Source organism: Quercus suber, unplaced genomic scaffold (assembly GCF_002906115.3).
Source record: "Quercus suber isolate HL8 unplaced genomic scaffold, Cork oak 2.0 scaffold_32, whole genome shotgun sequence".
Lineage (NCBI taxonomy): Eukaryota > Viridiplantae > Streptophyta > Magnoliopsida > Fagales > Fagaceae > Quercus > Quercus suber.
The window spans coordinates 755-22,029 of NW_027069497.1; the positions used below are offsets into that span (position 1 = coordinate 755).

Here is a 21,275-nt window from a genome sequence, read left to right on the forward strand (position 1 = left end):
AATTTTTTCTATTTCTTCTTCATTTCTTTTTCTCTTTCTTCTTTCTTTCTTTTTCCCACACCCTCTCTTAGTTTCTTCTCACAAACCAAAGAAAAGGAGACAAAACACAAAACACAGCTCAGCCAACAAAATCAAACATCTTGGGCTAATTAATATTAGACATATTAGCCCAATGTAATAGGCCCAAACCCACTTCTGCTTGTACCAGTAGTCTAGGGTTTAGTCACCTATATATACTCATGTTAGGGTTCATTGTAACACAGATTTTGTACTACACTCTTATACAATAAAAATGTAGCCCTTAAGGGATTCATTCATGGATGTAGGCCGATAAGGCTAAAACACGTAACCTACGTGTTCTTAGTGTTCCTACTCTATGCTTTACCTTCCGCATTCACTTTAGCATACATAACATGGTATCACACATTACGCTGCTAATAATAATTTATATTTAACAAAAGGAAAGAATTTAGCATCCAGGCTGCATGCTGCTGGCGATGGAGACGAGGACAAGCAATGGTGGAGGCAGAGCAGGCAATGAAGGATGAAGACAACTTCTCTCTCACTTGAGCATTTCCTTCTCTCGGCTCTCTTCCTCTCCCTTTCCGTTTGATGAGAAGATAAATTTTTTGTTAAAAGATGAATGGTCTGGTTTTGTTCAAATGAAATGTGTGGCCTTTATTGTTTTTTATTTTAGATTATATGGGAGAAACGTGTGATGTGTGGGTGTGCCAAAAGGAAGAATAAAAAATTTTAAATAAAAAAATTTAAAAAAATATTAAAGAAATAATGAAGAAATAATATTTTAATGGGATAGATAAAATATAGAAAATCTGCTGAAAAGTATATTTTATAAAGTGGGTAGATAAAAGCTAAAAATTACTGTTTACTTATCAAACAATATAAAAATTTGAAGAAACTGCTGAAGATACTCTTATATATTATCTCCCTAGATATTGGGTTGGGCCTTAAGGGGCACTGTAGTTTTGTGGACAAGGGAGGACCTATCCAATTGAACTAAAATGTTTTCATTTCTACCCAATTACTTCTGCTTCCCCTGTAGTTTCCATGTTCCTTTCCATAGCGATTAGCAATTCTATATGTGCCTTTCTTAGTGAATCACCCCATAGTTATTTCTATCTAGTGTATAATGGAAACTTAAAAGGGTTAGATTTTGTTCTAGCTTGACAAAACCCGTAAATCCATAAGGGATTTATTGAATCCACAAAAAAACCTAGAAAAACAGTATTAGAACCATAAATTTAACTAGAAAAATTATAAATACACCTAAAATCATATTGCAGACTTGCAGTCCTATTTAAATGTTTCAAGAACTTGTTTTTGGAGTAAAAATATTTTTAAAAAGATCATATTTGATACCCTACCATAATAGGGCCTTGATTTTACTCGAAATGCATTTAATATACCTTGGGCGACCAAAAACATCAATAAAAAATGAGTATGTTGCGACCAAAGTATTATTATAAGTTGTGGCTGGTCTCCCTTATTTGATTTTAAAATAAATAAGAATTATACCAAAGTAGAATGATTCTTTTTATTTTTTTTATTTTTTATTAAGCTTATATCAAAATTGAATCAATTATATAGTTGGCCAAACATTCCCTTGAAAAAAAAAAGGGGGNCATATCCAAGCTCATAGGAATTTTGGCTCTTGGACTATCTTGTGATTATAGGCCACGACTCCAGAGTACAAGGCTTATCAAGAGCAAGTTCTCAGTAATTGCTCGAAATTTGCAGAGGTACAATGAATGGGTACTTTTTGTAACATTTATCAAATTGGATATATTCTTTGGTTTTCTTTTTCTCTAGTTGTGTTTTTTGATGTTATCTGTCTCAATATATTACTCTGATAGCTTGCTCTTCTACTTTCTCTGAGCATGCAGAGTTTGTTAGAGAAGGGCTATGAACTTGTATCTGGTGGAACAGAGAACCATCTAGTCTTGGTAAATTTGAAAAACAAGGTAAAGAGAAATATTACTTCCTTTGGCTATTGTTTTATTTAGCAATTTACTTTTCCTTGCAGGTCTATGGTCAGGTGTTTTTGCATATTAGATAAACTCTTCAAGAACACTTTTCTATGATTTATTGAAGAGAACTTTTACTGGAATGAGTCAATCGGATGTCAAAGGGAAAAAATGACTGACAAATTTTTATTGTTTTGTTGTGTAAACCCTCTGTTCATTAGTGATTGTGTTTCATAAAACTCAATGGAGCAGAAAACTTGTTAATCCTATTCTTGACAAGTTTTAAAGTTGAATTTAATGAATTAATCCAATTACTTTGAAATACTCATTTAGGAAAATCATAAAACTTTGATGTATAGTGGATGGATGTTCTCTATAGGTGGCTACAAACAATTTATATATGAGAAAGGGGATCATTAACATATTTAAAAATTTTATATCATAGGGTATTGATGGCTCAAGAGTTGAAAAGGTTTTGGAATTAGTTCATATTGCGGCAAATAAAAATACTGTTCCTGGGGACGTATCTGCCATGGTTCCTGGTGGTATTCGTATGGGTAAGGGCTCCCTCCTCTGATTATCCTATGCCAGCTGATTATTGGCTATTTGCTTTTATTTTGACGAATGTCTGTTCTCTGGTGGTTCAGGAACCCCAGCTCTCACATCTAGAGGGTTTATTGAGGAGGATTTTGTAAGAGTAGCTGACTTCTTTGATGCGGCCGTGAAGTTGGCCTTGAAGATCAAGGCTGATGCTAAAGGTTACTCTTTATCCTTAGATGTACAATGTTATCTTTATAAAGTTCTAATGTCTAGTGAGGAATTTTTGCTGCTATTATTGTTATGCTCACACGTGTTGTGTTACTCTAAATCCAGGAACAAAGTTGAAGGATTTTGTGGCAACCATGCAATCAGATGAGCACATTCAATCTGAGATTGGAAAGCTCCGGAATGAGGTTGAGGAGTATGCTAAGCAATTTCCAACAATTGGTTTTGAGAAAGAAACAATGAAATACAATTGCTGAAGAAGGTTGTTTTTGGTGCAAGGTTTGTCACATCTTGCTGGCTCTTTGAGCCAAATGTCTCCGGCATCTCATTTATTTGTTGGATGAAAGCCATAGAAAACTACTATCTTGGAACATGTTTTGAACTTATTTTTGCATTTTGTATATGCATAATTGTGCTCTGTATCTGGTAGTGCTAGATGTAGATTTAGAAAGTATCCAAATAACTATTGATATATGGATGTTTAGCTGGTTATAATTAAATTTATTATCATTGAAATATTGGCAGTAGTATTGATTTATCTTCTGTCAAGAAATGTATCTGTGCGCATGTGTGTGATCTTGAATGACATAAGCAATATATGTTCTCTTTTTTATTTTAGCATATGCTGCTATTTTACATTTTGCTTTAAGTTGATTGATGCAAGCTATTTCAAAATCTATGTATCTATAAACCAATTAATTTGACTGTAGCATTTGTGCCATTTAGCAGATCTTTCCGATTGTATTTGTTCCATGTCAGGAATTTTTTTTCTTTCTAATTTAAATAATTTAATCTATGTATCTTATTTTTGCCTTTTTCGATTATATTTTGGATAATATGCCTGCTCTTTATTGTATTGCAATTAGAGGTTTAGCTGGTTAGCAGTTGCTTGCCAATTACGTTTGATGTTGGATTTAAATTATGTGGCACGCGTACAATTATTTTTAGGCTATTTAAAGAAGCACTTAAATTTTAGCACATTTTCTTCTTTAACCATTGGTAACAATTTTTTAAAACTTGTAAATAACACTAATAAACTTGATGTGACAACCTTTGTAGTAGTTTACCAAGAATTTTTTAGTAAGACATTCAATTTTATGGTATTTGTGAATTTAGGATCTTAATATAAATAAATGGCATCGCATATATGATTAAAATCTTAATTCTTGTGTTAAAACACTAGTGGCCTAAATTGAGACACCAGGAAATATGTTTTTTTCATGTATATATCATTCATTCTATTAATTTGTTTTTGCAGATTCATTAATCATTAACACTTTTAATTTGTTTTTCAGATACATCCCTTGCAGGACAGGCCATCAATGTGTGCGTCAAAATGTTCTATATGATGGAGAGACAAAAGCATGGGAGCATGTTGAGCTTTCATCTATATAATCCAGATAATGTTTGTTTAAAATTTCACGGCAAATGTGTAAATTAAAATTCTGTTAACTGATGCTTTGCAAATTACAAACATTTTTTTGAGCACTAGTCAATTGTTTACAAAATTCCTATGAGCTTGGATATGTTTCATAAAAGAAAACTTAAAAAAAAAAAAAAAAAAAAAAAAATCCCCTATCTGGCATTTTTTAAATACCAAAAGGATTTATGAATTTGATCAATATGTGATTTCAGTTTATTTTGGATAATTTCCTTTGGATAAAATCAAATTGAAAAAACCTGCTTCAGTGCAACTGCTAAACCAGCTATGGTATGATTATGTGGGCCACCTTGAAGTCCGGGAAAGACAGCCTGATTGATTTTGTCTTCATAATCGTACAACACCTGTTGGAAAAAACTTAACATTCAATAATTCATTCTAGGTACATCGCTTTAGAGCTTACATAAATGTCATCACGGGACTGAAAAAAACTAGCACACAAATAGCAAAACTGGTGGGAAATGCATGAATCAACCATAAGCAAGGCATGAGTGACACTTTTTCCTTTCCCCATTCGTCAGCTTCTTATCCTTTTTCAAAAAAATTTAAAATTAGGACTCACTTCTTTCCCTTGTTTGTTAATCTCTTTCACCCCCTTCCTAAAGAAGATCATAGCTCCGCGTGGGCCACGAAGGGACTTGTGCGTTGTGGTTGTCACAATATCTGCATATTCAAAAGGAGATGGAATAACACCAGCTGCAACCAATCCACTGATATGTGCCATATCAGCCAGCAAAATTGCTTTCTGCTTATCACACACCTGTCAAAATTATCAGAAATAAATGTTATAAGCTAACATTATAAGAACTTCTCTAATGTTTGACCATAATCATTAGTCGTATAGGTCAAGCCAAAGTTTACCTTGCGAATGCGTGCATAGTCATAAAGGCGTGCATAAGCACTCGCACCAGCAACTATTAGTTTTGGCCTGAAAAGCGTGGCACTTTTCTCCAACTGCAGATATTTTTATTCACATGGTCAGCCCTTCATAATAAAAATTAAAGAGAGAGAGAGAGAGAGAGAGAGAGAGCAGTTTCCCAAAACAATCTGAAACAAAAGTAAAAAATATATGAAGGGCTAACATTAGCCCTTTGCCAAATCTGAACAGAAATCCTACCTAAGCCATGTGGAAAGAGGAAGAAAAGGTCCTCAATTTTCAATGCAACTGTATACTTCCTTGATATAGAGAAATTAGAATAGATGAAAAATATAGAATGCTTCACCACCATAAGTCATTGGAAAGCCAAAACATTTTGGCATCTCATCACTCATTCACAGAAAATGCAAGGGCTAACATTCTGATTTGAAAATAGATTGAACTCTTTGATTTGTGGTGGTTTTAATAATTTGTGGGAATTCTCACAAGTAATTTATTGGCATATAAACAACAGTGACACACCATGTGCAACATCAATCACAACACAATTTTTAATCTAGAAAGAAGCAATTGGGACCAAGATTACATACAGCACTCCCTATACGTTGCAATTGCCATATTACTTATATAATTTCAGTTCTTTTGCCAATAATCTGCAGAACATAAACAGACAACACTCTGTCTCAAAATCCTACTTCTGACCATCGACCTAAAAAATAGTGGTCTTACGGACAAACACAGCATCACTGACAAAAAGATATAGGATTCATATGCTAATTTCTACACACAAAAGAAGAAGAAGAAGAAGAAGAAGAAGAAGATATTTCTGAGTATGATAGCAGCATTCCAAAGTGTAAATTTGCTATTGATTAGAATGAGCATTTCCACAAAAAGATAAAAGATAAGATACCTGGTCGTAGTCAATATAACCAGTGCTCTCATTTAATCTGTATGGCATTGTCTCAAAGAATATAGACACAGCAGATATCTTCTTGGTGTCAGTCTGCACAATGGCAAAATAACAATGAATACTTGTGTAGCATAATGTATGTAGATAAGCAACATTGCCTTTCAGAAATATATACTGTTATTAGATTCCATTTTCAGATATCAAAAGTACTACAGACCAAAAGAAGTTCACTTTCAAGTGTTCGCTGACATTTAATTAACCCGTGCATCACAGTAGCATAATAGTAGGGAGAATAGAAAAAGCACTGTTAATTTTATTGACATAGATTGTTACTCTAACTTTTCCTTCCCAGGCCAGAAAAGAAATTAAAAGCACCAGCCATAACTGAAAACTAGGGAGAGGTATGCATTTATTAATAAATAATCACCAACAGCAGAAAAAAACAACCTAATTCATCAGGTAAAAGTTCAACTGAAAATTAGGCACCTGATATCCATGTGAAAGATGTCCACCATGAGGTAGATCAAGAGCCATGATTCTCTCATGAGGTTTCAACAGAGCAGTGTAAGCTTGAAAGTTAGCAGGGGATCCAGATAGTGACTGCACATTGACTACAAGAAATAAAGTACCCATTTAAGCAAGTATTCATTATAAAGTTCTCTTTGTGCAGTAAATGGAAAGTTGAATGATACAGTAAATAAATAAGCAAAATTGAACAAAGATAGAGATGCAGTTGAGATGATAACAAGATCCTGACAACATAAATGCCCATTAACTTTCCAAACAAATACAAGGATTGACATTATTTCACAAATTGAGGGAAGATTAAAACAATCATAATAATTTTAATATGGAAATACAAAAAGAAAGCCCCTATATCAGCTTAAATTAGCCTTCTAGTCAACAAACCCTAAACTCTGCAGCTTTTTAGCCCACCAATATAGAAGGTAGTGAACCCCTAAAGCATTGGTGCTAAGGAAGCTTTCCTTTGATGCATTTAAAAGTGTACAGAATTTATCTCTTAATGCCTTGATGTTGATCATTTATTCCTTCATTGTGACTTGTGAGATGTCTAGGGAAAGGTCTTGCAGATTAGGAGTAAGTAGGTGAGGGAGGAAAAGATGAGAGTTTAGCTCTTGTTTCTTGAGTTTGGTTTCTGTTGTTTAGATTCTTATAGTCATTAGGATTTTCTTTGCAACATTATGGGTGGTGCCCGTAGTTTTTTTATTGAATCCAAACTTTTTCAATTGGTGGTAGAGGAAGGAGGACGGTATTTTTCTTTAAGGATTTTTGAGCGGAGCAGGTACTTCATGAAGTCGGTCTTTATGGGTAAGAATGTGGCACATTGGCTGATGAAGAGTTTAGAACAGATTGTCGTTGGGATCAGTCCTAAGTATTTTTATTTGTTCAGGGAAGGTGATTTAGCTTACACCCTCCAACAGAGCTCCAATTCTTTTGGCTTGTTCCTACTGTTGACTGAACTTAAAGTTGGCAGGTCTAGGAGGTCCATTATTATTCCAGTAGGCAGAACAAATAATGGATGGAGGGTTTTTGGGTTAGAGTTAAGGAGGTTGTTGGAACCTGAAAACTATGTGAATGGTGGGATTGGGCAATCGAAATTTGTGGCTTAGCTTCGTAAGGATAACTCAAGGGTTCAACCCTTTCAATCTTTTGCTGATACAGTTGACTTTTCCAAGTTTGTATGGGATTGCATCCAATAAAGACGTATCGGTGGCCTTTTCTCTTGAACGGTTAGGGATAGAGGAACGGAGAAGTTGGGATGTTCATTTTACTCAGAGACCGAATGATTGGGAAATGGATGGCGTGGATGTTTTTCTCTGTACCTTGGGCTCAAATCTACCTCCGACTGAGAACGGAGATCGTATGCGATGGAAGTTGACAAAGATTGGGGATTTTGATGTCCGATCGTTTTACAATAAGTTGAGAAGCCCCTTGCCCATCATTTTTCCTTGGAAAGGTGTTTGGAAGGTTAAGGCTCCGCGGTGTGTTTCTTTCTTTGTGTGGACTGCTGTATGGGATAGGATCCTTACATGCAATAATTTGAGGGGTAGAGAGATGGATTTTGTCAACTGGTGTATCATGTGCCGTAGTAATGGGGAGACGGCGGATCATTTGTTACGACATTGTGGTAAGGCTTATCGGTTGCGGAGTTTGGTGTTTAGATCTTTTGGGTTTTCTTGGGTCTTGCCAAGATCGGTTGTGGATACTTTATTTGGTTGGTGGAATTGGCCTGGAAAGCATTTGTCTAGCATTTGGAATTTAGCTCCTTTATGCTTGATGTGGTGTCTTTGGAGGGAGCGAAATAGGAGGACTTTCGAGGACATGGAAAGTTCGGATGACCAGCTCTTGGCTTCTTTCAGTGGCTCTCTATTTGACTGGTCTAGGGCTTGGGGACTCACCTCTAGTGATTCTCTCCCTACATTCCTTAGCTCTCTCCTGTGTATTTAGTATCTTTTCATTTCTTTTTTCTTTTTTCTCTTTCTTTTCCCTTTGTATTTTTTATCTCTGCCTTATGTTTTTCTGCATAAGGTAGTGTTCTTCAATATTTATCTTTATTATTTATCAAAAACAAAAAAAATTTAAACGATCATTTCATATCAGTAATATATGATTATTATATCAGTAATTCCCTCTGGAATAATTTCTCTAAATCTGTGAACTGCACCTTTAGGTAAACATTTGAGTGAACATCCACAACATTAAAAATAAATTTAAAGAAAAAAAAAAAAAAGACAGCATGATTATATTATATTAGAATTGTTCTCCTAGACAGCAACACAAATCATATTTAGTTCAATTACCTCCCCATTTTTCAGGATCCAAATGAAAAGCTTCTAATGCACGCTTTTGACACAAGGATTCAGCCATGTCAATGTACCTGAATAAATATAAATATTCAAAATATATATTACATAAAACACCAAATAAGCAAAGGGTAATGCTTTACAAACAGGCTGCACTCTAAGGTTCAAACTAAATAAGAGAAGCTGACGATTGATTTCTCTTTAATTCGGGAAAAAAAAAAAATCCATTATCTCATTAATATCAAACACATCCTAATAGCATTAGATATTAATAACTTTGAGGTTGCTTCTAAATGAGTCCCTTAACCATGAAAACCTGTGATTTATACCCTTGAGACTTGAGTAATTACAACAATATCACCATGCCCCTTCCATTGACAACTGGTTGGATCTTGCCATTAAACTAAACAAAAAATGACATTGTTTTGGGCAGAAAAAAAAAGAAAAAGAAAAGAAAAACAACACAATTTTAACTCAAATTAACAGAGAAAATGTGACAGACCATAACAGATAGATAGCTTCATAGATATAGATATATATTTGTTTATATGTGTATGTGTTAAATTATGCAAAGACATACTCGTTTCCGCCATAGTATCTAGCTCCAGGATATCCTTCACTGTATTTGTTGGTCATGACAGACCCAACAGCTTGCATTACCGACAACGACGTGAAATTTTCGGAAGGTATAAGCTCAAGCCCCTGCATACACATAATGATTTCTTATATAAATCTAAAATTCTAATTCAGCCTCATTGGAACTAGCAATAATTTCAGATTTTCAAATATCCTAAACAGAAATTCGATTCACTTTCACTATCCATTCCAAAGCCAAAACCTATAGCTCAAAACGAAGTAATGGTACCTTCCATTGGCGAGCTTTTTCGAGCTCGATGATGTCGGCAATGACGGGATCGATGACTTCCAGCGGTTCATTCAATTGCTTAATCCACTGCAACAAAATAACCAGATCTATGAAATTATTTTTCAAATCAGAGATCTCTAGAGAGGAGCAAAATGAGCTTGATCGAATTCGAAATAAAGTAAATAAGGAATGGCTTACGGTGGCGCGAGATTTTTCCTTATCCTGTAGTGCCTGGTTGGCCAAAGAGGACTGCGATCGAAAATGGAACAGAAAAAAGATTGGAGGAAAAAACGAATCAATAAAATTAATAATGGAACGTTAAGGAAATTATTGGCGGGTAAAAAAAAAAAAAAAAAGTGGAAATGAAATGAAGTTAAAGTACCAAGTGATTAACGAAAGGTCGAATTGAGTTGTTGATGGAGGAGGAGGAGGAGGAGAGTCTGTTGCGAAGAGCCATCGCTGCCATTGCCATCTCTCTCTCTCTCTCTCTCTCTCTCTCTCTTGGAGTGGTCTGTGCGAGAGAGTGTTTGGAGTTTATGAAAAGCTTTTTATTTGGAGAGGGGAGTGGGTGTGAGTGGGTTGGTGGGTGAGGTTGATTTGTAAAAAAACAAACATACTATGATATATGTGATTGGAAAGCGCGCTTGTCTTCTTTCTTGGTCTCTCTCTCTCTCTCTCTCTCTCTTTCACTTGTCAGGTGTTACTGCCAATTATGTGACGTCACAACCGCCATTCTCAACAACCCACCCAATACGGTGTCGTTCTGCCCCCTTAGGCTTGGAAAGAGTCTCAAGCTGATTCATACTTGTGTATAGTTGCCTAGTTTGGGTTGTGTGTTTTGTAAAAATGTTGTGCCACAATATGGATAGCCTTAAAACACTCATGAGCGTCCCACGCCATGAGTTCTGCCAATTCAAATGGTCCAGGACAATTATCACACACATAAGACCCTTTTCTTATTCATCAAAAAAAAAAAGTGTCGTTCTCTTCTGAATAATGAATTATGGTAAGTTGTGATAAAAATGGTGATCCTAGCATTTTCCTTTTTTTCTTTTCTAAGTAATGGATCGTGGCAAATTATGGCCAAAATTATGATCACAGCATTTTCCTTCTTCTCTTCTTTTCTTTAGAGACCGTTTGGCCTCAGCGTTTGCGTCCCGCGTTGCACGTTTTCAGCCTTTTTTTTTTTTTTTTCACGCGTCCCCAGTTTTCAGAGACAGTGTTACTGTAGCAACACTGTTGCGGCTACTGTTCATTGAACAGTAGCCGCAACATGTGACTTTTTCACCAATTTTTACTGTTTACGGACCCACAATTTTCACTTTTTAACAACTTTTTCATTAAAAATAGGTCCCACGGTACTATTCACACATTTAAAAATTATTTTGCTACAGTATTTTTCAGTTTTCAGTTTCAGTTTTCAGTTTTCAGCTGTATCCAAACAGGCCCTTAGTATAGCAATCTTTCTCTTTTCTTTTATTTATTTATAATTATATACAAGTTTAATAATAATAATAATAATAATAATAATAATAATAATCCTATTATCATAATGTCATTAAATTTATTCCTAACACAATTTCTTTTTGATAATTTATGAATTGGCATTAGCTCAAGTGGTTAAGTGTCTAATTGACAAACTTTCAATTATTACATTAATCTGCTAAGTTTTTAGTTAAAATGAAATTATTAAGATTCAATCCCCATTAAGAATATTTTTATTCTATGGACAAATTTACTCCTCGTTTTTCTAATAGGTCAAATTAAAATTTATACAAGCCTATCACAATTTTGTCACACTAACTTCTCAATTGTTATATTTTGAACACTCAAATTTTAGATTAAAAATTAAATTGTTAGGAAGCACATGCTCCGAATGTGCAAAAAAATATACTATTTTAGAAGAAATCCTATTAAATTCATTTGATATAATCAAATCCTGGGGAGTCAAAATTTAGTAATTAAAATTCGTGGACTAAATTATGCCAGAGCCAAATTACATCACACGGTGTCTATTTATTTTTCCTTCTATTTTTTCGGCGTAGTGTACTTTTGGTCTTTGATAAACCACTATCTGTGGAGTCAAGCCCATCAATCAATATTGGACCGAGCCCAATTAGGTAGCTCCAGCTCAACCCAATTTGTAAGCCCTCCACTCAAGTGGATTGACACGACGTTTTCCTTCTTCTGCATCTTTTCTAATGTCTTTAATGACTCACATTTTTTTTTAAAGGGGAGTTTCAAATTTATGGCGTTTCCAAAAAAAAAAAAAAAGTATAGTCAAATTGGCCTAATAAGCATATTTGCCAGCATAGCGCATAAAGTAAAACAATTCACCCCAAGTAATTGTGAATGGAGAGGAGAGAGGGTTATTAAGTTATAACTTCAGTCTTCACAGAAAAGTGCAACAGCTCTCGCTAAGCAGAAATCTAAAGTAAAGAATGTGAACTTACAAATACATAAAAAGTATTGAATGTATGTTGGGAAATCAAACAAGAACATTATATTAATAAGTTCATCAACTATATAAGCTCGCACTGCATTGACTTAAAAGTAAAATAACACTCGCAGTAGAATAAACAAACTAAGATAATTAGGCATTTACAATACTAATTCCTCTTTCTATGGAACTCTTTTTTTTTTTTTTGGCAGGGAGAGAAAGACAAAGGAGGGGAGATGTGGGTATACTTAGTAAAAGCTGTAATGTAATCCTAACCTCAAGGTTGTAATGTCTGTGTCCCTATGGGTCAACCCCAGATTAAAATATGTAACAGAAGTGAATGAAGTTTACAGGCAAAATTAACGTTTTTTATTCTTCGCCTTGGTGATCCTTGATTTGCTTGATTCATTAGGCGGTTTCCAGATGATATCCTCAAGATTGCCACAAAAATTCTTGTAAAACTGCAACATGAAGTGAAAAGTTACTAAATATAAATTACTAGGACATACTTGCACATATAACTGCAAAGAAAACAATTATATACAACAGACCTTGAGATATTCACTGGCATCTCCTGCTGCTTTCTGAATATCTACCATCAAAAATGTCGGAGCAACTTCAAAGATCTTCAGCCAAAAGAATTAAAAATCAATAATTAGGCCAAAAAAAAAAATTTGAGATGCAGGTAGAAAATCAGAGAGAAGTCAGGATGGAAAGTTTACTTCTAGAATAACTGAGAAATGACCATCCTTATTTGCTGAAAGACCTTCCACTCTCATCTGAAATTTAACACAGTTCAGTATCAATGAGTTAGGAAGTTTTGAAGACAGCATTATTATCCCCTCATAAATCAAAATGAAATATACATCTACAGAGCGGAATAGCAAAGCAAGAGTACAATAATAGAAAATGCTGACACATCTACCTTAAAGTTGCGAATGTGAGTCTTAAAACCCATTGATTGTGCGACAACTTCCATACTACTTAAAACAACCTTTGCTGGCTTCTTTGTAACAAAGCGTGTCTGATGCTTCACAGAACCCTGTCATGGAGAGGGCAAGAAATTTGAACTTCTTAATGGAAGTAGGAAACATATATTAAACAAAATCACAACAACATACTCTTATTGCATGAGCTTGAGAATTTAGCATATTTCTGAAGAAAGGTAAAATTGAAGTATTAAGAGATAAAAGTATAGCAAATGTTAACAACTCCAATTCTGTATGGGGTTTGGGGTTTCTTATGTCCATGATATGCGGGATGATTAAGAATGATAGGCAACATTAGAGTAGAGAGAGCTTATGTTTGACAACACCAGTGTAGTCAAAGGCAAGCCGGGCGCTCGCCTAGGCGCCTGGGCGAGGTGCGGCGCCTTTAGTGAGGCGCTCGCCTTTAGAGCCTAGGCCAGCAAAGCGACCGCCTTAAGCCATGAAAAAGGTGCTAAGGTGAGAGCCTCAATTTTTAAAAAAATATTTTTCATAGAAGTTTGTTGTGAAACCTATTTTTAGACTATTAATCTCAAAAGGCATGTTATAAAATCTATTTTTAGTTAAATTAATTTACAAATTTGTTTTGTAAGACTTATTGTTATATAGAAGCTTATTGTAAAACGTATTGTTAGAACTAACTAATAGAGCCTAAACCATGTTAACCCTATTTTGAAATAATTTGATGGACCTAATTTCTTCATGCTACACATTGAAAAACACTTCATTATAATATTATAATACACTAGGTACGTATGATTTAAGTTCTATATGTATAATAAATATATTAAGAATTTGGTGCCTTGCTTTACTCGGGCTAGTGCCTTTTTGTCACCTCACGCCTCAAGCAATACAAGGCCTTGGCGCCTTAAGGTCGCCTTTCGCCTTTGACTACCTTGGACAACACACCTTTTATGTCTAGGATTAAAAGGTTCTTTGCCATTTGTTAATGAAGTTATTACCAAGCAAACATTATAATCATTGTCTCACTTATATGGCTTTTCAACATGTTAAGAATCACTTTCAACACTGATAAAAACATCTTTTCAACTTCAATTCACGAATACATATAAAAATCCATGTGGCATGGTCTAGGTTTTAAGAAGTTGCCTACCCTAAAGCTCATGTCCATTGTCAGTGTCAGAACAAGACACCGATTTGTGTGTCCTCAAATCATAGCTCAAAAAGTAAAAATCACAATGTTTGAATTTTAACACTAGAGATATATTAGATTAAAAAACATTTTAACAGTAAAAAATTATTAACTCATACCTGGCCACGATCAAACAGGGATGCAAGGTTTAATCCTTGAGATAGAATTATCAGGTCAAATGCATTAAGAATTAAAGGACCTGTGTCCTCATTCCCACATGGCTCATTAGCCCCTTGCTCCTACAGGAAACCATATTTTCAATGTTTTAACAGAATATAGCATATGATTACCAAACCAATGCAAGAGGAAAAAGACACCTGATTTGGACAATCATATGTTCCAGTGTGTATTTGAAATGGCATAGTACTGCAGGACAAAATCAAAATGGATGCAACAACAATTTTTGAAGAGCAGAAAATAAAAAGGCTCTGGTCTCAAATTTTTGGATAACCTACTGTTGATTAAATTAGAGAAAATCTCTCTTCTGCACTCACAGGATTGAGGCTACAATTTACTCTTTGTTTAGTACTGACTTCTGCCTCTCTTGGCCACATGGGAGTCGAGTTTATAAGCCTTTATAATTGTTATATGTAGGGTTCAAAAAACAAGGCCGACTCCAAATTTAATACGTGACTGCAAAACAGATTAACTCTTGATCAAATGAGAGTCAATTGAGGAACTGTCAAACTGTGGCTCTCAATTGACCAAGCATCAATTGAGGAACTTTCAAACTATGGCTCCCAATTGATTGAGCTTCAATAGAGGAACTGTCTAAGACAGATCGTACTTCTCTGATATGCTTCAGCACAACTTGAGCAACATTTTACAGACACTGTTCCTATTACATTGTCAATGGATATTTCCAATCTAAAATTCAACAATTCCCCAACACTATGATAGGTTCCAGGAGCAACTGAGACACACTGGATCCATGCTGCACATATGCCTATACGCTACACACACCAGATCAACCTCCTCCACACAAGCTGGCATGTTAAAATGTCAATAAATGCAGACGAGAAGGAAAGAAAATGTAGCATTTGAAAGCCTTACCAACCTCATCATCATCAAAAACTGCATTTAGATCATCAAGGTTAACATCTTCATATTCAAGAAGTCTGACAGGAACATAATCCTTGTTAAACCATTCATCATTTCTGATCTGTTCAATAGTTATTCGCTGCACAGTACAGAAAATAACTTCTAAAATACAAAAAAACCAAAAAACCAAAGGAACTAGATCAAAGCCATCAATTTCAGTGACATTTTTAATAGTATTATAAACATCATATAGAAGGCAATACAAATAGGAATTCATCATTCAGTTGGCATAAAATGGTAAAAAGGAAATATGAGCATTGATAATGGGTTCCCCTAAGCCATTAGAAGGAGAGATGATATTACTGTGGTTCAAAGGTTTGTCTGATATCATCACAATTGTTGATAGATGTGGGAAAACATAATTTATGTTCAATCAAATTGCAGCAAAATCAGAATTATTAGCATCATTATTGCCTCTCCTCAGCCACTAAAAAGGGGACGCTTTGTAATCCATTTGGTTGTCTACCATATTCACAGTTGCCATCACACAAGGTAGGACACAACTGATTTCATTTAACAAATCAATCCAAATTAAAAATATTTCCAATTAGATTGCTATATACCAAGAGCACACCATATTGCCAATGATTAGATGTAAGAAGAATTTTTCATTCATTAATTATGAAATTTTTTATGTAAGTAACAAAATTTTATTGAATAAAAGTAACTGCCTTGTGTAAACAGGAAGTGTACATAAGATAGAAAAAAAATTACCCAAGAAGAAATAAAGAAATTACAATCCAAATGAAAGAGTCAATAAAATTTACAACTGTGGATATCTCCAGGACCCAAAACATTCACATTAAAAGAATGTTGTAATGATAGACATCTTCATGTGAACCACTGAGGCTTCCACATCTTCAAATGTAAAGATTCCTCTTCCTCTCTCTCTCCAAAGAGTCCACAACAAAGCATAGAGGACCCAAAATCCAAAAAAAAAAAAAGAAGAGAGTTTAACAAACCAATTCCTCCATCCAAATAAAACACCAACAACACTCTTCGGCATTTCCTACTAAACCCCAAACACAGAAAAGACGAAACTCCACATTTCACATGAAGCATCACAGTGCAACAAATAATGGTCCACTGCCTTCCCACCATGCCCACACATGTAGCACAAATCAGACAGAATAAATCCTCTTTATGAGATAATCACAAGCTAGAATCTTCTCCCATGCTACTGTCCACATAAAAAATGCAACCCTTTTCGAAGCCTGGGCATACCAAATGCTTATCAAAGGGAAAAACACTTCACCAAAGCCTTGCAATACCTCTTAATATGAACAAACATCAAACCCACCATTTCCATTCAGCCTCTACCTCATGCAACCAACGCCATCTCTACTTAGGATGTTGGAGAACAAAACATCAAACAACGAATCAACCAACTCAATTGCCAATAATTAAATTTTCAAATTAACATGATATTCCACAAGTGCATCCTCCCTTAATTTTGACACTATAAATAAGAGTTAACTGAGGCATCTTATCAGTTGCAATCGCAATCAACTCCAGGTATATCTCCTTCAAAGGTTGACTCCCATACCACTTGTCATGCCAAAACCTCACTTAATTTCCATCCCTTACCTCAAACAATACAAAATCTACAAATCTATCCCAACACGGCCTTATACTCCTCCATAAACCACAACCATGTGTACTTCTAATATGCTTTGTTGACCAACCACCCCAATCTTCCCCATATTTCAAAGCAACAACTAATCTCCATATATGAGTATCTTCCTCCCCAAATCTCCATAGCCATTTACCCAACAGGGGGTTAAAGGTGCCTAATTTATGCATCCCTAAACCCCAATCAGAAAATGAGAACAGATTGGACTCCAATTCATAAGATGGTGTTTAAATTGATCTCCCAAGACAAAGCAACTTGTTCCCAACCTCTCCCACTAGGACTACTTCACTCTTACTCAAATTCTCTTTCAAACCAATTAAATCTTCAAAGCAGGTCAACACTATTCTATTATAAAAAGGTTGCACCAAAATGGCATCACAAAAGAGAATAGTATCATTGGCAAAGAGTAGATCAGTAACAAATTGAATGTAATGTTATTATCCATTCTTAGCAACATTTGACTCAACCTCTCAACAAATATGACTCTAGAAATAAAATTCAAACTTCCCATAAAGGATAATGAAGTTGGCAAAACCTTCCTAAGAGGGCATCTAGCTTTCTATTTCTAGTCAAAGATCTTGCAAGATTAAACTAGATTTGTTTTAAATTTTTATCTATAAATAAGAATTTGAAGGCCATCTTAAGGATGTCAAAATTAACTGGATACTTAAGTAATTGGATAACTACAACTAAAAATCTTGGCTTTTATGGTCCAGGCACATGATAGCTTTCTTTAATGTACTTTCCTATGAAAGTATTTCAACACATTGTGTGCTAGTAGTGAGACCCATTACCCATATACATAGAATCCATAGCTTAGCAGGAAAGTGTGTGCAAGTTACTAAACCAAACAGCTGTGACCACTACAGACAGTTTATTCAATTATGTACTTTTTTTTTTTATCAACACTTGATTAGATGGTAACCCCTCCATTATTTCATAGAAAAAGAATGAAAGAAGATAAGTAGAAAATAAAAGGAAAAGGTGATGATGTCAAGAATGAACTTATCTTGGTGCAGGCTTGGAGTTTGGGCAATTATGACATAGACCAAGTCAGTTTTCCAATTACAACAAAAGTGGTGCTCTTGCAACAGTATGTAAAAACAATAACAAGAACAATCCTCTTTTGGCATTTCTAATTTTCTGTTGCCCCAACAGGCTATACAGAGTGGGGTAGTGGCACATGCATTATCACATTGCATGTTATTTTTATGTCATTTCCTAACTTAATTCTGAACCATATACCAAAAATTGCATGAGCATGTGTCTTTGTCACAAATCCTATTTATCAGATGCAACCAAGAGAATGTACAAATGTTACATACAAAAATCAGCGTCTTGTCATAGAGCTAATACTTACAGTTTCAGGATTGGGGTCTAAAATTCTATGAATTAAGGATTTTGCTGCAACTGGAAACCAAGATGGACATGAGAACTCTGCTTTCTCAATCTGCAGAAAACAATTTGAGGAAAAAAAAAATGAGACTGGTGAAATACTAACATCTTTGACTAAAAGCACATAAGAGGAAGCAGAATATATTGGGTTTGGACTGACAAAGGAGAATTAAATGATGATCAGAACCAGAATCCAAATGGAAATGCATCTAATAACAAGATTCATGGACAAAAAAAGACATAGACCAGAGATAAAATCTCCATCTTCCTTCCCACCAAATTCCACAGGATTGCTTGATCACTGTTTTTGCAGTATAGACTAAGCATGGTAAATGGGATTCTAATTCACTAAACTTAACTGATGTGCAGAGTTTGCAACAATAAAGCAACATATTGGTTAAAGACCATTACACCCATCATGAAAAAAATAAAAAATAAAAAAATAACCTTGCCAATAGCAACATGCAAAGCTACTTATCTGTTTGATAATTAAAATAAAAATAAACAAATAAAAAGGTACTCATGATAATAGCTCATGCCTTACTATATAGCGTGGTGAGATCAAGTTCATCAAATGGAAGATATCCTGCCATCAGAACATAAAGGATGACCCCACAGGACCAAACATCTGCCACAGCACCATCATAACCCTTGTGACTGAGAACCTAGAGCAAAATATGAGATTACTCGATAGATAAGCATGCATTATACATATATTCAATGCAGTTGAACCCAACTTAGAAGCTAGCTACCCTTATAATTACCTCAGGGGCTACGTAGTTGGGAGTCCCACATGTTGTCCGAAGGAGGCTCACTCCCTATGTGCAAGCATTACCAAGTAATAAGACAATAACATCATTTCTCACAGATAAGATAACATGAAAATTTGAGACCAATAACTTTAACAACAATCTTACTTGTTCAGGCAGAGCACTCAAACCAAAATCTGAAATCTTTAAATTTCCAAAGGAATCAAGTAAAAGATTTTCAGGCTGCAAAACAAAAGGAAACAATCGTAAGAATTTTTTGAAACAAAAAATTTACAATTGCTTTCCAAATTCCAGCCAATGAACACCTTTAAGTCTCTATGGTAGACTCCCTTGCTGTGGCAATAATCTGCACCATCAATAAGCTGCTGGAAGTATCTCCGGGATTCGGCTTCACTCAGACGTCCTTGATGAATCTTCACAATCATCATAACATCACCGCTTAATTTAAAAGCAAAAAATAATAATAATAATAATTTAAAATTTAAAAATTCCCTCCCAACCCCCCTGACCCCCAAAATAAGGCTAGTCCATCTATTGCCAACAGGTTTAAAATTAGACTACTCACTATTTTATCGAACAATTCACCACCTGTAATGTACTCCAAGATTATATAAATCTTAGTACGACTTGCTAGAACCTAAACAAAAGAACATTATTAGTCAAAGGTTCCATTAAATACCAAGGAGAAAACATATAAATCTCATGGATTGCTAAAATAACTGTAGAGTCAATGTCCAGATTTAGAATTTCAGAAGTCAAATATCCTGCCTCGTGAAGACGAACAACATAGGGATGTCTGACTAGCTTCATTATCGATATCTCCCTCTTAATCTGCAAGATAATAATAATAATAATAATAAATACATTATGAGAAACAAAAGTAGCTTGACATCGAGTAAATTAAAATCGAAATATAATAGGTTGTAATTCAACATCAAATGTCTATTTTTTAAGGACCAATAAACATATCAGAAACTAGGACTTCAGCTTTCATATCAGGAAAGCAATAAAATCAACCTTTTAATGTTAATTAAAAACACATCAGCAGAGCTGTTTGAAACTTCATTATATTTATGATTGTAAAAACTCAAAATGCCATTCTTGCTAATACATTAAAAGTACAAAAAGGTTTCAAACTTCAGATAAGAGTAGAACCCAGCTCATTTGGTCAACCTCAAAATGATTCATAAAAATCAAAAGGTTCATCCTATTGAAAATTGATTAACAATATGTTACAAACTAAGCTTTGATAATTCCAACAAAACAAGAAAATTAAGAACTACTTAGAGCCAGTCTTTGGTAATCTTAACATGTAATTTAAACAACAAATTATCAGATACAACGACAGACAACAAAAGTACTAAGATCCGCATGTTTATTAGCTAAACAATAATATCAACGACCGTCCGATCTATTAATTATTTTCAAAAAAAAAAAAAAAAAAAAAAGTATATGTGTAATAAATTACAGTTAGGTTGGTTGAGTGAATCCGGAAAAATAGGAGTAACTAAAAAAAAGTAGTAATACACTAAACCTGTTCGATCATCTTGTGTTTGATGATGGTATTACGATCGAGAACTTTCATGGCGACACTCTCACCGGTCTCCGTGTTCTGCGCGAACTTAACCTAGCAAAGCACCACCAACAAGGCTTGATTGTTTAGAGGTTAGGTCGGAAAGCAAATGTAAAAGCGAATCAAAGAAAATTTTGAATTCCAAGTTGAAAATTTAATAAAAGGGAGGCAAAATTAAATAGTAGGGAATTTCTCGATCTTTGTTTTTAATACTAATAATAGTTTTTTTTTTAGTTTTTTCTTTTTCTTTTTATATTGGGAGGATTCAGTTATTTAACTTATAAATTGATAAAGTCTTTAATAAGTAAATAAGAAATCTGGTAAAATTTTTAATAGTTAAATAAGAAATTTAAGGTGAAAGATTTAAAATCTAATGATAATTTACTTACATCAAAAAAATTGATTAGTGTATTAGTTTTTTCTTGTTTAAAATTGAGAGATTTTTGCTCAACTATTAACTTACTTACACTAAAAAAACTGATTGATATATTAATTTAACGATAAATAATTATCATTATGAGTAGATGTAATAAGTTGAAATACTGGTTAAAAAATA

At 34.4% G+C, this 21,275-nt stretch overlaps 3 protein-coding genes across 3 annotated transcripts; 1 reads left to right on the top strand and 2 right to left on the bottom strand.

Moving 5' to 3' along the window:
* Positions 1-1,643: 1,643 nt before the first annotated feature.
* LOC136066342 (serine hydroxymethyltransferase, mitochondrial-like) lies at positions 1,644-4,241 on the top strand. The gene is made up of 6 exons (XM_065770477.1): positions 1,644-1,760; positions 1,905-1,982; positions 2,431-2,542; positions 2,633-2,743; positions 2,859-3,029; positions 4,046-4,241. The coding sequence occupies exons 3-5, from the start codon at positions 2,518-2,520 to the stop codon at positions 3,005-3,007; spliced, it is 285 nt and encodes a 94-aa protein (XP_065626549.1). The 5' UTR covers positions 1,644-1,760; positions 1,905-1,982; positions 2,431-2,517; the 3' UTR covers positions 3,008-3,029; positions 4,046-4,241.
* A 189-nt stretch (positions 4,242-4,430) lies between these two features.
* On the bottom strand, positions 4,431-10,268 carry LOC111997596 (serine hydroxymethyltransferase, mitochondrial; the record flags this gene model as incomplete). Its single annotated transcript, XM_065770476.1, is given in 10 exon segments — positions 4,431-4,535; positions 4,754-4,951; positions 5,053-5,145; positions 5,979-6,071; positions 6,465-6,589; positions 8,801-8,877; positions 9,384-9,505; positions 9,669-9,755; positions 9,867-9,917; positions 10,051-10,268. Coding segments are annotated over 10 exon segments (1,041 nt in total), but the record flags the coding sequence as incomplete, so codon positions are not given.
* A 1,878-nt stretch (positions 10,269-12,146) lies between these two features.
* Positions 12,147-20,782, bottom strand: LOC111997597 (CBL-interacting serine/threonine-protein kinase 8). Its single transcript, XM_024029706.2, has 14 exons — positions 20,681-20,782; positions 19,915-19,977; positions 19,712-19,783; positions 19,452-19,559; positions 19,294-19,368; positions 19,141-19,194; positions 18,916-19,041; positions 18,342-18,431; positions 15,305-15,427; positions 14,367-14,486; positions 13,034-13,150; positions 12,831-12,887; positions 12,660-12,734; positions 12,147-12,569 (listed from the first exon to the last, which is right to left on the bottom strand). The coding sequence occupies exons 1-14, from the start codon at positions 20,729-20,731 to the stop codon at positions 12,468-12,470; spliced, it is 1,233 nt and encodes a 410-aa protein (XP_023885474.2). The 5' UTR covers positions 20,732-20,782; the 3' UTR covers positions 12,147-12,467.
* Positions 20,783-21,275: the final 493 nt, after the last annotated feature.

Bases quoted from the DNA above. Each gene is read 5' to 3' on its own strand.
- LOC136066342 (XM_065770477.1), top strand. From the start codon at position 2,518: ATGGTTCCTGGTGGTATTCGTATGG. The intron at 2,543-2,632 runs GTAAGGGCTCCC...CTGGTGGTTCAG, and splicing joins TCCTGGTGGTATTCGTATGG to GAACCCCAGCTCTCACATCT. The intron at 2,744-2,858 runs GTTACTCTTTAT...CTCTAAATCCAG, and splicing joins GATCAAGGCTGATGCTAAAG to GAACAAAGTTGAAGGATTTT.
- LOC111997597 (XM_024029706.2), bottom strand. From the start codon at position 20,731: ATGAAAGTTCTCGATCGTAATACCATCATCAAACACAAGATGATCGAA. The intron at 19,784-19,914 runs GCAGGATATTTG...TCTTTTGTTTAG, and splicing joins ATGTTGTTCGTCTTCACGAG to GTTCTAGCAAGTCGTACTAA. The intron at 19,369-19,451 runs GTGTTCATTGGC...TTTGTTTTGCAG, and splicing joins TCTACCATAGAGACTTAAAG to CCTGAAAATCTTTTACTTGA.